The sequence below is a fragment of the Brachyistius frenatus genome, unplaced genomic scaffold (genome assembly GCF_029030835.1).
Source record: "Brachyistius frenatus isolate BFR_SWC_R1_liver_20210118 unplaced genomic scaffold, ASM2903083v1 Contig_61, whole genome shotgun sequence".
Lineage (NCBI taxonomy): Eukaryota > Metazoa > Chordata > Actinopteri > Embiotocidae > Brachyistius > Brachyistius frenatus.
Window position 1 is genome coordinate 2,266,782 of NW_027210660.1, and position 15,108 is coordinate 2,281,889.

The following is a 15,108-nucleotide window of genomic DNA, read 5'->3' on the forward strand; positions in this document are numbered from 1 at the left end:
GCTTAACTCCCCTAGAAATCAATGGGTGTTTTGTACGGCTCGTCTCGCCCATTGGCCTTATCTGATGGACTCTTTGTTGACTCGCAGATAAAATAGGGATGCAGAAAGCTCCGGCCACTTGGCCGTCACATAGTAACAGGGTGCAGCTTCTCAACCTCTTAACTGCTCCTCACACTGTTGTTTTTCCGGCATTTCTAATCAAGATTTTTTTAAGTCGGATTTTGGTTGTAAAAAGTCATTTGAAATCCATCTTGATTAAACTCATTAGATTCCCACATTTCCTCTTAATTTCACTGTAAGTGAAGCATCAACATTCATGTTATATAAAGTATGAAATAGTTTTGACTTAAGTAAAAAAAAAAAACTATTTTGGGAGACTGTATGGAAGAAATGTTTCACAATTTTCCCACCCGACAGTTGGAGGCGGACCTTGTGGTCCTCGTATACTAGCCTAACTTCACACTAATGTTTTCACGCCTCACATCCTGATGAGGCCACTTGGATAAATACAGAAATCTACTCACACCTGATTCAACAAACTGTTTTTAACAGCATTTTATTGATCATATCAGATATATCGTTTTTTTTTTTCTAATCACTTCATTTCCTCTTTAAAATATCTTAAATCCTCTCTCCAGTTCCGTGTCATTACTTTCTCCTCTTCCCATATCCACTTTTTCCTTCAGTTTCTTCTTCATCATCATCATCATCATCTTCATCCTCCTCCTCCTCCCCATCACTATCAGCTTCAATCCCACCGTGCTGCAGCTCCTCTTCATGCCATTCTCTTGCTACCAGTTTCTGGAATACATCGTACTCCTCCGCCGATGCCTGGGCAACGTGTGTGACGAAGGTGTCCTGGTCAACGTTAAGGATGCTGTCCAGTTTGGGGTTGATGATGCTCGTCTGTCCTTTCTTGTCCGGGGTTTGGTAAAGACCCCGTCGCTCCAAAAAAGTGTGTCGACAGCGCACCTCGTCCAGAGTGAAGCGGAACAACTTGTGCTTCACCATCTTGGCCTGTTTGACACCCATTCGGAAGTAGACGTACTGCGGAGGGATTAACGCACGCCGTTACAAACAACGAGCAGAAAAAACAGTTTGGAAGGACAGAGACATTAAACAGTGACGTATAATGGTGGCCGATATTCAGATACAATGTACTTGGAGCAATAAACTGAATATTATATTTCGCATTAGGGCACACATCAGATTATTGGTGTCTAAATGATCAGTTCACAGATTAAAAGCAGCACTAAACCTGACCTGAACCATGTTTGTTTTTTTTCCACTAATCCATTCAGCCACTGAAGCCACCAGAGGGAGCTCTACAGCCGTCACAATGGTCTTTATGGTCACAATTCTGTGCAAGCTGCGTTCATTACCAGAAAAGTGACAAAATAATGTTAAGAATACATTTTTGAGTGCAGTGTTGATGTACATAATTGTCTCAGTCTGCACTGTACAAAGGAGGTTGAGGAGCTGATCGCAGGGAGAAAAACTACACATATAAACTGGTTCATATTTATATAACTGGGACACATCCTGTTTGACTAAGAGCCCTGGTGATTGTCTTTTACAGCTTGTGTGGTCGGCTTTGATGTTCAGTCAAATTTGGTAGAAGTTAATAAAATTGATCCACTGTATAAACAACACTGTTCCACGTGAAGAGCAAACAAAACGGCAAATTCAGTTCAATCGTGTGAACTTAATATTTTAATTAGTGCAACATCTAATAAATATGACTCATTGCCTGCCACAACCCGGGGTTTTGTCCAGATTACTTGTTTTGTTGAACGAACAATGTAAAACCCCCAAGAAAAGTCAGTGCCAATTGTCTTTTGCCTGACTGCTTCACTTTCTGACCTGAAACTTGTACTCCAGCTGACCCGGGTCCTCCAGGACTACTGCCGGACTGTCTCGGAGGATGTCCTTGACCTGCTGGGAAGTAAACACGCACTTCTCTTTGAGGAACAACACCACCGTTTTTAAGGTCTTCACAGGCACAGTCAGGATCTTGGGGTAATGGGCCACCATTCTCTGAAGACTGCCTGTGGGGAGGAAAACACGAGTTTGAAAACACCGAGCCTTACGCGTTTCCTCTTAAAAAAAAAAAAAAAAAAAGCAACACTCCCAAACAATGTCGTGATAAAACTGTGAGGCAGACGGACAATCTCACCTTCGACTAAGCCCAGCTTCCGCAGGTTGCTTATGCGTTGCTGAAGCTGCTTCTCTTTGACGGTGAAAAGTTCGGGACATTTGTCCAGCAGTTTCAGCACACTGGAGGGGTTGAGCCCCAACACAAACAGAGCTGTGAGCGTTGCCGCGTGTTTGACAGCACTTCCTCCTTTGACGGGGGGCACAGCCGCGCGTATGTGCTCTGCCTGCGTGTCTGTAAAACCCATATCCATCAAAGAGCGGAGGGACAGCTCGGGAACCGGTTTCCCAGACGGAGGGGGAGGGTCGGGGTTGCGCTGCGTCGAACTTCTCTGGTCGGCAGACGAACAGGACAACCTGCAGCCGATGTGCAGAGACCGGAGATGGCATCTCTCATCTCTCGGGAATGAACCGACTACAGGGGAGGAGGCGTTTCTCACAGTCCACCGAAGAATCTGTGGAAGGAAATCATCCTTTAAGACGCTGACAGCAGTCGAGAGACGAAGTAGGCAGAAGATATGCTGACAAAACTTGTTGAGGTATCGTTAGCTCGAGTTAGCAAACGTGAAGGTTATGACCTCTCCGAGAGACGTTTTTATACGAGTTTTAACTGTGCAGTTTATTAAGTTACATGTTTTACGACTGCAATAGTAGTTAGTTGAATTGTGTTCAATTTGTCACAATATGTTGCATTGTACTTCACCTGATACACAGCAACACGGGTACCCATGCTTGTCCGTCGTGCATATTATTCCGTCTTACAACTTCAAGGAGTGAAAGGTTCCGCTCCGAGCTGTTCCGCTTGCTTTACGTTGAGCATGCTCTTTGTACGACCACCCAGTGAATTGAAAATGTTCAGATCAGTTCATCAAATATGAAACGGAATAACCGTGAGAGTCATAAAGTGCATCACACTTCTCGCCCTTTCTTGCCGGTTACAGAAACCTGCAAGATGAAAGTCTGTCTCGTTCTAGCTCGGTGAAACTTTTCAACATCCTTAAAATGTTTCAAGACTTCAACTGTCTGCAGGAAAGCAGACCGATACGTCATTTCTTTGGGCGTGAATAATTTAAGTATTTTAAAAGTGTATGAAATGAACGGACAATCTAGTTAATCTACTCTTTTTTTACCAGACGTATCTCTACTGTATAATTCAAGCAATGAGCAATATTAATCTTTGTATGTAAATAGACCTACAATTTATACTGTAAAAAAAACGTCCAGTTAGTCTTTAATGTTTATTTGCTGTACTGTATTATTGTATTGGTTTGTTGATTTTAAGTAATGTACCCCTACATCTTTACTTCACACATTAGAAATAAATCTTGGACTTTGTTGTAATCTTTTGACAGTTTATATTTGTAAACTTAATGACCCACATCTCATGATGAACTATTTGCAATACCATTTTACTCCCAAAATGTTCCACAGATAAACAGACAGATCTGTTTTTTTCCCCCAAGTTAGTGTCACCTTGTTGGAAGTGGTTTGGTTTGATTTTAGTTTACGGTTTGTCATCAGCTGGCAGGATACAAATTCTACAAAATTTGCAATGTTTTCATGAGAATTATAAACATCCTGTAATTCTAGTTAAAAGGCAAGTCCTTAATCATTGTTCAGAGAGAACATGTTTGTGGCAAGGTATTTATTCATGTATAAAAATAAATAGATCAATTATTGTAAATAAACTTACACTTTTAAAATACCAAAGATTAAAATCATAAACATAAAATATCGTTTATTTGACAAAAGCTGGATCAAGAGTCCCTTTACTTCAAAGTTTTCCGAGGTAAACTGCTCAAAGTTGTGGCAATGAGTGGGTTCTGGTAGCAAAGCTGGGCATCTCATTAACCATCACTATTATTAGTTTATTCCTTTACAATTTCCCAAACTGCAAAGAATAAATAAAACGGATTGAAAAAGAAAAAAAAAAAAAAACTGCAGATACATTATAATGCTTTTGCTGTCCCCTACTGCACTCAGAAATCTGTCAGCAAGCATATCGTGACCAGAAAGTGAAGACAATCGTGAAGGTGTCGCTAAATGACTTTGTCTAGACAGTACTAATGGTGTTCCATTATCGTCTTGGACCAAGACGTGCATCCCTTTTCTTATTCTGCTATTTACATCTTTGTTAAGACTCCTACAGATCAAATGTCAGGTAGATAGTTGTGCTTCACTCCCTTAAAATTCAGTCTTTAATCCTCATCAAGGTACTTCTGGAGCTCAGATTCCAGGGCCACCATTGACAGACGCTCATCCTCATCTTCATCATCAGGCAGAGTCTCATCACCATCATCTGGGAACAAGCCTTGTCTGATGTATGGCTGAGGACTGGAGTCTTGCTGTGGTGGCGAGCCTGTTGTAAGAATACGGACTTCTCAGTATATCATCACATCACCGGTCATTGTCCGTTTAAGCCTGCTGTTAAAGAATACTCACAGTAGCTTGGAGTTGCAGAAACCACCTCCGTCCAGCTGTACTCTGCGAGGGAAATGGGCTGGCTGACCCAGGACTGCAGCAGCAGCTGGTCTAAAGTCATTCTTTGAGTGGGATCAGGGTGCAGCAGCTCACATAACACACCGTGCAGCTCTGACAATAAACACAGAACATTTTTAGCACTGGCTGGCAAGAAAAAAAAAAAAAAAAAAGGGTTTTGGAAATGGAAGTCAAACAAAATTACTTGCAGCCGAAAGCAAAAAGCATCGGTGTACCTGCAGAGATGTGGAACGGGGGCTTTAGTTTGGCATCCAAGATCTCTCCCACATCACAGAAGGGATTTTCACTGAATAGCAGAGTGTAGAGCAAAACCCCCAGAGACCACATCTCCAGCTCTGGACCCTCATAGCTACAGATCAACCCCAACAACGAGACAAACAGGAGTTAGAAGAAGCTCATAACAGGGAAAGAGTGTAACATTTTATTAGTTAATTTAGTGTTCATGTATAGTAATGTAACTTTACTTTGTGTGTATTATTGAAACTACATTTTTTTTAAAGTCCGCATTGTAAAGCTTAATGGATAATAAAATGCTGAACAGGTCCGTAAATCTTTGCTTTGACCTGGATTCTGCATCCAGATTTGATGATTTGAGTGAACCGTTTAAAGATAAGGACACTTGTATGCATGACTGTTTGTCTGTGCAGCACTTTGGGAAACCTTTGTTGTGTTTTAAATGTGCTATACAAATACATTTTGACTTGTTACTCCTCTTTTAACTTAAACTGTCAATCAAACTATGTAAGGAACAAACGACATGTCATTCACAAGTATTATATACTCACGGATTTCCCTGCAGCACCTCCGGGGAGCAGTACTCCAGTGTGCCACAGAAATTGTAAAAGAGCTTCCCAGGGGCCATCATGGCAGCAGAGCCAAAGTCTATCAGTCGAATGTGAAAACACTTGTCAATGATGATGTTCTCGTCTTTTATGTCCCGGTGAAGGATGTTCTTGGCCCTCAGATAGAAGACAGCTGCCACCAGCTGGGAAGAGACCGGAACAAATCAACACATCATATTTCCGAGATATTTTTCCCATCGTGTGTATATTTTCTTTTTTGGCAGAAGCACATACTTGTCTAAAGATGTAGCTGCTAAGGGGCTCATCCAGCCTGGGCTGCAGGTCTATGAATTCAAAAAGATCCAAACCATTTCCATGTTCCTCCATCACCATCTGAAAGTAACTCCCATTTTCAAACACCTCCAGCACCTTGACACACACACACACACACACACACACACACACACACACACACACACACACACACACACACACACACACACACACACACACACACACACACACACACACACACACGCACAATGAGGAGCAAGGCAATAAGGCAATTCAACATTATGAACAAATGTTTGTGAAACCTTGTGACTGAAGTGTTCTGATGAAACAACCCAGTTACCTTGACAATGTTATGGTGCTGTACACGTGTCAGTATGGCAATCTCTTGGCTCACTCGTCCCAGCATGGGGTCATCTACCCAGCAGTCGCTCACTATTCTCGCCTTGCTGATGAACTTTACGGCCACCTGAAGATTTTAAAGTTGGTAAAGAGGCCATATCATCAGTCTTGGCTTAAATCTATACGTGGAGATTGCTACACGGTGTATATAAAGAGATGACACATTTCCGCACGAATAAAAATGTTTTCTTACTTTTTGTCCATCACAGCGCCTCATTGCCTTCCAGACAAAACCAAAAGCTCCTTTTCCCACAGCTTTGACTGGCAGGTACTCTTCTTCAAATTGTCCATCACAGGCTTGTGTATGCTCGAGGTCCATGGTGGAGCGCAACGCCTCCCCTTGACTGGCCTCGACGATCCTCTAAGGGAAGGAATGAATAAATGACAAATGACTTGAAGACAGAACAACTATTGTTCATCTTAAATAAAGAATTATAATGTGCCATACTGTCTTAAGATCTTTACCGCCACTGACCTCTCCAAGACTTGCACCTGATTGGCTGTGCAGTGATCTCTCTGTTTGCAATAGTGCCCCCTGCTGGCCAGGCCTACTCATCCACACACAGAACATGAAGCTGCTGTCAGGAAGGTTAGACATGCACACATCACACTGCACATCTGGAGGGAAAAAGAAACAATGCTCAGTCTTGTTGCTTCATTTATGATCTTCATGGAGAAATTAGACCAACAGGAAACACTTCATTTGTACCAACCTACTCTCGTGCCGTCTCTGTGGTATCCACTCCCTTCGAATCTCCCCTCCAGGATATGCGTGGTGTCTGAGGACAGGCTGTGTCGGTTCATCTTCTGTTTCTTGGGAGTTGACGTGGCAGGAATGTCGGTCCCAGACTGAATCCCACTATTCATAGGTATGCAGCACTCTTGGCTCTTTCCTTTATGAATTGCAGAGAGAGTCGCCCACTGATCCTGCTCGCCTTGACCCTTCTCCAGTTCTTCACCTGAGCTGTCTCTGGCCTCCATGGCAGCGCCCTCGGTCTCAAAAGGCTCTGCTTCCTGGTCCGACTCCACCACACACAGGGACTGTGTTCGCAAGAGCTCGGCTGTATCGCAAGATGTCATGGAGTGTTGGTTGACATCGTTGTACACTCCGCCACTGAGCAGCTCCATACTACTGCTTAGGTCTAGGTCAGCTAGGGCCTGGGTCACCAGATCACCATTGCTGTTGAGTTCCAGGAAGCAGCTAGCGGAGTCTACTACATGCGCTGAATGAGATTCTTCTGCCTGCGCTGGATCAGAACCTCCATTGCCAGCAAATTTTTCACAAAAGCCAGAGGAAGATCTGGAAAATTAAGTATTAATAAGGTGTCATTAAACTGTGCCAAAACATTGGCAAATCTCTTCTTAATAAAAAAAAATCCAGGTGATCAATAGCAGGTGGGGAAATGTGAACATTGCTCAGGAATAGTTAGTTTTCTGTCCAATCTTAACCTGGTATATCAGTGACTTTTGGGGCTGCAGTGCTCCCACATAGCTGAAAAGCATCTTCCCTCACCTGCTCTCCAGCGAGATGACTTCAAAGCTTGAGTCTTGGAGGACGGAGGCACAGGAGTCGTGCTCTTTTCCTATATCGGAAGAGCTGTCACCCACCTTGCCGTCAGCATGTTGAGTCTTAGCACGAGTGTCTACAAAGGAAAAACATACATCACTCTGTAGAAAATAGTTTCAATAAACCGTCTTTTTTTTTTACACTCACTGTACAGGTCTGACCAAGTTTTGAGCTGCAGGAAAGAACTAACAGACTAAATATTGTAAATAAAACAACAAGACTAAAGCCACGTCACACCTGGAAGAATATGGATGACAGCTTGATTATTTTCCTGGACCTTATTGCCGAGCTGCTTCTCTTTGCTATGGTGTGATTGTTCAGGAGGAATCAAGCAGCGGGTGTCTTCTTCTGGAGTTTCCACCAAGACGAATGTCTTGAGGAGTGCCTGGGTGGTGTCCACACTGTCCAGCTGGCTACTGCAGGGAGCTATCTGAGCTGCTTCAATCATCAGCTCTGTAGTGTCATCGGCCCTGAGGAAAGAAAGCCTGTTCAATCTGATTATTAGTAACGTAAAGGCAAAATATAGATAAATTAAAAAATATGTCAAGCATCTTCTATTACATCTGTTGTGAAAATATAATTCCATGTATATGCACAGAACCAACTGCTTCTTTAAAAAAAAGATGATGGGGACAATGCAGAAAGAATGGATTAGAACACAAAACACATAATATTTACAAGTAGAAGTTTGCATTACAGAAATAACAACCAGCTCACTTTCGTGATCTAATATATATATGTGAATATACAGAATGAAAGTTTAAACTTTTAACAGATGTGTGGCTGCGTTAATGGATTTTTAGAAATAAAAAAATGCCTTCTCTTGTTTTCAGCCATATGCTGAAGCATCAGGCTCATGTGTGCTTATGTCTGGATGTTGTCGATCTTACACGTTTAACATACTGAGCTGTTTAGCTCAATACTACAATTTTGGAGGGTAGTCAATCTTATGATAGTGCCCACCCAAATTTTCTTTAAAGTCACGAATTACTTTCTTCTCCTTCACTTCATGTGAAAATTTGCTGAATCTCATTTACGTTACGATTGTAGAAATCAGTGCTTAATAATCATAATGTCCCAGGCTCATGCTGTGATCCTGTGATATTATTATTATTAATGTCCAACAGATTCAATCATGCAATGTGGAGAAATGATTCTGTGCCTAAGAAGCAACAGCTAAATAACTCAGTTTAAATTAGAAAAAGACAAAAATAAACATTGGTAAAAGCTTATCTAATAAGTAAAAGATGTAAAGATGGGTTAGTTAGAGGCAGGGAATCAAACTTGACCATCGAGCTGCTTTGTTTCCAGATTCACTGCAAAGCACTTTAAATACACATACAGTCTAGTGCTTTTAGGTGCCTGATTTTTGCCACAGCAGCTTTTGTCTGTCTAGTATTTGAGAACACAAACACAAAGTCTGTCTAGTGTGTACAATTAAGTCTAACATCTGCTAGGGTATAACCTTCTGTCAGTGTTAAACATGGTCAAATTTCTGAAATGTATTACCTTGAGGATTAGGTCATTAAGTGCCCTAATTAAATAACATCCAGCACACTTTTGGCAACAAAGTCATGGTGCCTGCTAACTTACGCAGCCACACGGGTGGAGGTGACTACAGGTGGAGAGAGGGTTGACAGAGTGCCGCCCTGTTTCTCCAGCCTGGCGCTGGTTCCAGTGAAGATCCTGCCTCTCCCTGTCGAGGTCCTTCCCTTGATAGCCTGGTGCACCATGGCCATGTCTCCTGCCACCAGTGAGGTAGAATCTAAGTTTGAGGAAAAAGAAGGAAATGACTAAATGATAGTGTTAACAATTAATACTGCACGTCAGGACAAAACATAAACACAACCAGAATAAATCCAGAATAACAGAACAGAGTAACAGCACTGACATGAAAGAAAACAAGAGCATACGGGGGGAAAAAAGATGACCCATTGCATACTTTTTAGATAAGTTATAGCTGTTTTACCACAGAAACACTTCTGACTAATCACAACAAGCAGGTTGTGAAACACATATTGCCATGTTGTGATGTGTCACAAATACATACAAATGCTCACCAGATTTTCCGAATATTTTGGATGAAGCTAGACTTTCGCCAGCCTCTGCATGAGAATCAGAGAAGGGGCTGGCCTTTCTGTGCGAGTCAGACATCCATCCATAGAAACCAGGCATCAGGAAAGTGACATTCTGTTGATGACAAAGCAGCAGTGACAGAAGTGAGAGTTGGTGTGGTCCTCAATGCAAACAGCCTTCTTCAGCTGGTCGTATTGCCTGACCTTTTCCAGCAGCTCGTCCGTGCTGTAGCCAAACAGACTGAGGGCCAGGTGGTTGTGGATGCTGAAGATTGAGCCATTAGGCCGTAGCAGGAGGAGGCCGCTCACAGGAGCAAACACCCAAACTGTTCCTGAGTACTCCAGAGCAGAGCTGGGGTAGAGGGCAATGTTGTCCACTTTGACTTCTGTGAAAGCATAGGCACATGTTTCAAAGTGCAAAACTAAATACAGCAAAATAGTATCTGGTGAATATGGGCCAACCTAATGAGGATACTATTCCACTAGTGAACACCACAGATGGTAGACATAAAAACACCGTATGAAAAGGGATAAAGTTGCAGGGGAAAAAAACAAAAACAAAAAAAAAACACCATTCAGTGTGGGTCATTCAGCAAACCTCTTATTTGTCAACTCCATCTGTCACTGTTGTGGGAAAAACATGCATCTCCAACCTCTCAATGTTGAATGAATTCAGAAAAACAGCCCTTTTGTCCCTTTGTGACTCTGCAGTTTCTGGATAATTCAGTATGTCTCAACTTTTTAGCAATGTTTGTCACTTACCCAAGATCTTTTTACTTTTGCACAAAAGTTTTTTTTTTTTTTTTTTTTATCCTCAGCACATTCTTATTATTAAGTATGGAGTCTTAGGCTACAAGATGTTTTAAGGGTTTGTGGGATAACGGCATGACATAGCGGATTATGCCCCAGTCTCTTCAAAATGATATTGAGCGTTATTAATCCATGTGGGACCAAAAGTTCATTGGTCAAACTAAACAACCTACCTGAGGACAGCTCATTTCGATGAGGTCTCTCACACCGTTCAGGGTGTAAGGCTTCTCTCTTGCTCACAGAGGAGGTGAGAGGCGACCATGGCTGCTTGCTGTCTCCATTTGACATTTCATGACTATCTGTTGGGCTGCAATCAGTCCCATTGTTTTGTTGTTGGGGTTTTCCACACAGTACTGTGCCCTGAATTTTGACACAGAGCGGGACTGATTCACCACCTCTGCTTTTGCCACACACTCTCTGAACCCTGAGCACCTGACAGAAGGAAGAAAAAGCAAAGTCAAGGAGGACCGGCTTATAGAAAATGTCGAAGAAGCACATTGATAAACAGGAACTTGAAAGCAGAGGTTAAGAAAGGGAGCTTTCCTTAGCTGAGTGGAACAGTTTTAATTGTGAAGCGTGCTTACTTTGGGCAATGCATGACCGTGAAGGGGGATTTGTAAAGAGGGGATTAGCTCCTTAACAGACACTCCTTTTAAATCCTCGGGATGGTGGTATCCATGGAGATGGGCAAATGCCAAGTCACAGTTTAGGATACAGCCCTGGAAATGACATCAGATCTGTGTGTTTATTGTCTTTATATTTATTTATATATAAACATTTTAACACGGACAAATGACACTATCAAGGCTTCTATATAATGTGTACTTACATCCTGTGAAAAGGACAACAAAGCTGATACTCTTTCTACATTTTCTATCATGACAAGCCAGTGGTCTTCATTTTGGGACTGTCTGTAGGTACACACCGAGACCGGCACTTCTCCTGATAAACTCACAGCATCAAGCTGCAACATACAAAACACACGTGTAAACAAACACACACATTCTTGCAACAGTGATGTAAAAAATGTAATATATTTAACTGCATAGAAGTTAAATTAATCATATTTTGAGTAAAATATAGTATTTTCATAGACAGTATATTTCATACCACTTTTCCAGACACAGCAGCTACATTTCCATCTGCTAGTGGAAAGTCTTGTTTTAACGCTCGTTCCACGACCTGGCTGGTTTTCTTTAAGATGCATGACAGGTTTTTTCCAATCAGCTCATTAGCGGTGCACTCAAACAGTTTGCCGGCCTGTTCATTTGCTGACAAAATCTAAACATGAAGGTAAAAAGGTGAAGATAGAACACATTTACAGTCTACAATTGCTATAGTTGCAGTACTGTTAAACCAGTGCTGCTCAGACACAAAGTGCACATACGGTACCTCTCTGGTTTCATGGGAGACAGTAAGAAGGACTTTGTTTGGGTTAAGCGCAGATGGATATCCCGACAGGCTGAAATCACCAGAGATTAGTTGACTGTAGAGGCTCTCCTCTGTCTCCGAGACAGTGGACGGGTGTGGCAGGAAGTCAGCAGGAACTTGGGAGCCCAGACATAAGCGAGATTTTGGATGATTTCTTGTTTCCATTAAAGGGCAAACATCCAAATGCTCACCTGTAAGAAAAAAAAATTGGGAAATGTATTCACCCTCTCATCCTGAGTACTGTGGCAGCAACTACCAATTATATATTTTTTTAGTAACACATCATGCCCGAAAATAGGTTGTCCTGTCTAAAAAAAAATTTAAAAAAACCCCCAAAACTCAGACAGTCAATTAACCTAAAATAGAGATTAAAAGATAAACATCAAATCTAAATTTGGGGAATTTATTTCGATAATTTACGTGATAATAGATGATCCAAACTGACTGCATCTGTTCACCGAGTTAGCGTTTGAGCTCTATTCACAAGAAATGAATAACAACTTACTTGTCGGAGAACCACAATAATAACGCCGCTGCATTGCCAAAAGTCTGTTTCTGTTCGTGGGCCTCTGAGTACACGGGTAAGACTTATTCAGGTCGAAGTCGTCTTCCAGGAGATCGGAGGAGAGGTCGCGCACCACACAAATGGTCTGTCCTTTATCTCTGAAGTTAGCCGCAAAACGAGCCTCGGACGACAGCGACATGTTCGTCGGCTATCCAGCTGGGAAAGGCACCGTCGAGTGAGTTCAAGGACGATGATCAGTCTGAACCGACGGGTCAGTCGAGCAGTTGCACAGAAAACGCTTTACTAATAACACAGTGAACACGACACTCGCCTCAAGCTCGTGTGCGACTTTATCCTCCCGAGGTGTCCGGACAGGTGAGAAGGACGCGGCGGCTTCAGTTGACGCCGGTTGACAAGGTAACGTTACCGCCCCGACGCTAGCCGGCCATCTGCTAATATGCTACTCCAAAACAAACTCGGTCGGCTCCGTTTGGCTCTAAAAGGTTTCTTCGCTTCTACTGGCTGTGCTCTGAGTCGACGTTACCGTAATGTCAGCACAACCTCGACACCGAAAGCAGATTTTTTTTTTTTTGTTGGTATTATTTCAATTCTTTCAGCTGTTGTTTTTGTAAACCGCGGGCTTGCAGCGTCAGCCGACGAGACAAGTTGAGGAAGTCTTCTGGAGCCAATCAAACGTCACGCTCCTTAACATGAAACGCTTATTGGATAATTCACCGGAAACGCCCGCCTCTGTTTCCATGGAAACATAGTCGTTAAAAAAAAAAATCTAATAAAATACAATAAAGTAAATGAGGAAATGTCTCAGAAGCGCATGCACTTTCCAAAAGTCAAATAAACAATTCAAACCTTTTTTTTTTTTTTAATTATAAAACAGGGAAACACCTCAAAGCAAACAGCAGTAACTACACCAGAGTGTTTTCTAATCAGTTTTTCAAACTGCAGTTTACCAACTATCTAATCAGACAATAAACCTCAGCTAGCCTAAATCACGCTGTTTAGTTTATGGTACTGGGTTAAAAAAAAGAAAGGCATCCATAAGATCAATAGAAAATAATTATACATATTTAAAATATAACACATGAGAATTATAAGCTTTTATTTGCATGTACAAATCTGATGAACAACACCAAAAAACAATTTTGAACAAATAGAACATAACAAAGATAATCTCATTACGTAAAACTGGCATCTGGGAGAAGTTGGGTAAAAATTCAGTGTATTCCAGGGGCTATTACTGCATTGGTCCATATGGTGTTATTCTTTTCTTTTTCTTTTTTAACTGAGTCTCTTCATTAGCTACGTGGCTTTGTTTATTAAATCCACAAGCACCCCCTTAGGAGCATCATCTAACCCAACTTCAACTAGACAGATGTTTTTGTCACGACAAAACAGACTGAAAATCAGACATTATCACTACTGACGGAGAGTATGGCAAAGTACGAACTAAAAAGGGGTTGATGAGGTATGTAGGAAAGTACACTGGGCCGTGCTCTTGCATAAAAAAAGAACACAACATAGGGGCACAAAAAGCTCATCTTGACACCGCTGCTTATTAAAGAAAATATATATATCATATATAACAGTCAGTACACATGGTTTGAAGGATATTTTTGTTAAAATTAGCTCTCTTGGTTTTAGCAGAAACATGGTGAGCAGAATTTCAGTTCATCCAGCACCAAAACAATTCATCACATTGACAGGCCAGATCCAGCTGCAATGAGGAGTGTTCACCCAGTCTGCTGAGACCAGGCCCAATTATAAACATCATTACTGATTCTTTTTTACACTTCACGAACATCTATTAAGGTAGATTTATGTAACATTAAGTACATTTTGATACAAATCATCTTATTGTGCACTTACAGCACTTTCATAAGCTTGATGTTTTGGGGGGTAATAAGTCAGTGTAATGTTTTTTTTAACGTGCATTGAAAACCATTATTGCAGAAATAATTTGAGCAAGTGTTATGTCTATCTTATAATCTTTTGCTACTATGAATTTGTGGTTCAGCACCCTCAGCGCCGGTTGTTGGAGTGGAAGAGGTTTTCACTCCAGAAATCAAATTGCTTTCACTCCTGTTTAGTCCACTGGCTGGCTGCTATAGCTGTAGCATGCATGCTTTGTCAAGTAGCTCACTTAACATTGATGAGCATTGGTTGAAGGAGCCAAGCAGAACACATTACCCAGTCACACACACACACTCATACGCACAAACAAGCAATCTTAGGCACACACTGATGGTGCCATGGCTGTGAAAAGTGAGCTTTGATAAGCTTTTTGAGCATAGTTCACTAAAAGGCATTCCTTCCTAATGGTGATAGTCCTTTTTACTGTGTGGACGGTTTCCAAGTATATGATCCACTTCTGAGGCAATGCCTGCTGTCATCTTTGGAATTACCTGAAATGCACAAAACAGAGAAAGAGCACATCATCATGTGATGAACTAATCAGTATTATTCAGGCTTTAAACATCTTTGTACCTGAATGGCTCCCAGGTTCTCTGTTAATTGGGTTGGATTGGAGGACCCCAGAAGCACTGAGCTCACTCCCTCGTTCCTCAGGCACCAGGC

General features: G+C 41.8%; 3 protein-coding genes across 4 annotated transcripts in view; all 3 read right to left on the reverse strand.

Annotated features, from left to right (window-relative positions):
- Positions 1 to 459: 459 nt before the first annotated feature.
- mterf4 (mitochondrial transcription termination factor 4) lies at positions 460 to 2,910 on the reverse strand. Its single transcript, XM_069706239.1, has 4 exons — positions 2,858 to 2,910; positions 2,177 to 2,609; positions 1,864 to 2,048; positions 460 to 1,047 (listed from the first exon to the last, which is right to left on the reverse strand). The coding sequence occupies exons 1-4, from the start codon at positions 2,882 to 2,884 to the stop codon at positions 649 to 651; spliced, it is 1,044 nt and encodes a 347-aa protein (XP_069562340.1). The 5' UTR covers positions 2,885 to 2,910; the 3' UTR covers positions 460 to 648.
- Positions 2,911 to 3,803: 893 nt separating this feature from the next.
- Positions 3,804 to 13,124, reverse strand: pask (PAS domain containing serine/threonine kinase). The gene is made up of 20 exons (XM_069706274.1): positions 12,517 to 13,124; positions 11,973 to 12,202; positions 11,691 to 11,861; positions 11,410 to 11,544; positions 11,165 to 11,299; positions 10,754 to 11,012; positions 9,975 to 10,156; positions 9,756 to 9,885; positions 9,289 to 9,460; positions 7,933 to 8,165; positions 7,642 to 7,771; positions 6,842 to 7,428; positions 6,604 to 6,746; positions 6,322 to 6,489; positions 6,070 to 6,195; positions 5,730 to 5,864; positions 5,439 to 5,638; positions 4,869 to 5,002; positions 4,597 to 4,746; positions 3,804 to 4,513 (listed from the first exon to the last, which is right to left on the reverse strand). Exons 1-20 carry the CDS (start codon positions 12,713 to 12,715, stop codon positions 4,353 to 4,355), a joined length of 3,780 nt encoding a protein of 1,259 aa, XP_069562375.1. The 5' UTR covers positions 12,716 to 13,124; the 3' UTR covers positions 3,804 to 4,352.
- A 492-nt stretch (positions 13,125 to 13,616) lies between these two features.
- The window catches only part of kcnab1b (potassium voltage-gated channel subfamily A regulatory beta subunit 1b), a 31,599-nt gene continuing 30,107 nt past the window's right edge, over positions 13,617 to 15,108 (reverse strand). For both annotated transcript variants that reach the window (XM_069706240.1, XM_069706241.1), the window contains exons 14-15: positions 15,019 to 15,107; positions 13,617 to 14,936 (exon numbers count right to left, since the gene is read on the reverse strand). In XM_069706240.1, the coding sequence (XP_069562341.1) occupies positions 14,847 to 14,936; positions 15,019 to 15,107 (179 nt within the window). In that variant the 3' untranslated portion in view covers positions 13,617 to 14,846. The remainder of the gene's footprint in view (positions 14,937 to 15,018; position 15,108) is intronic.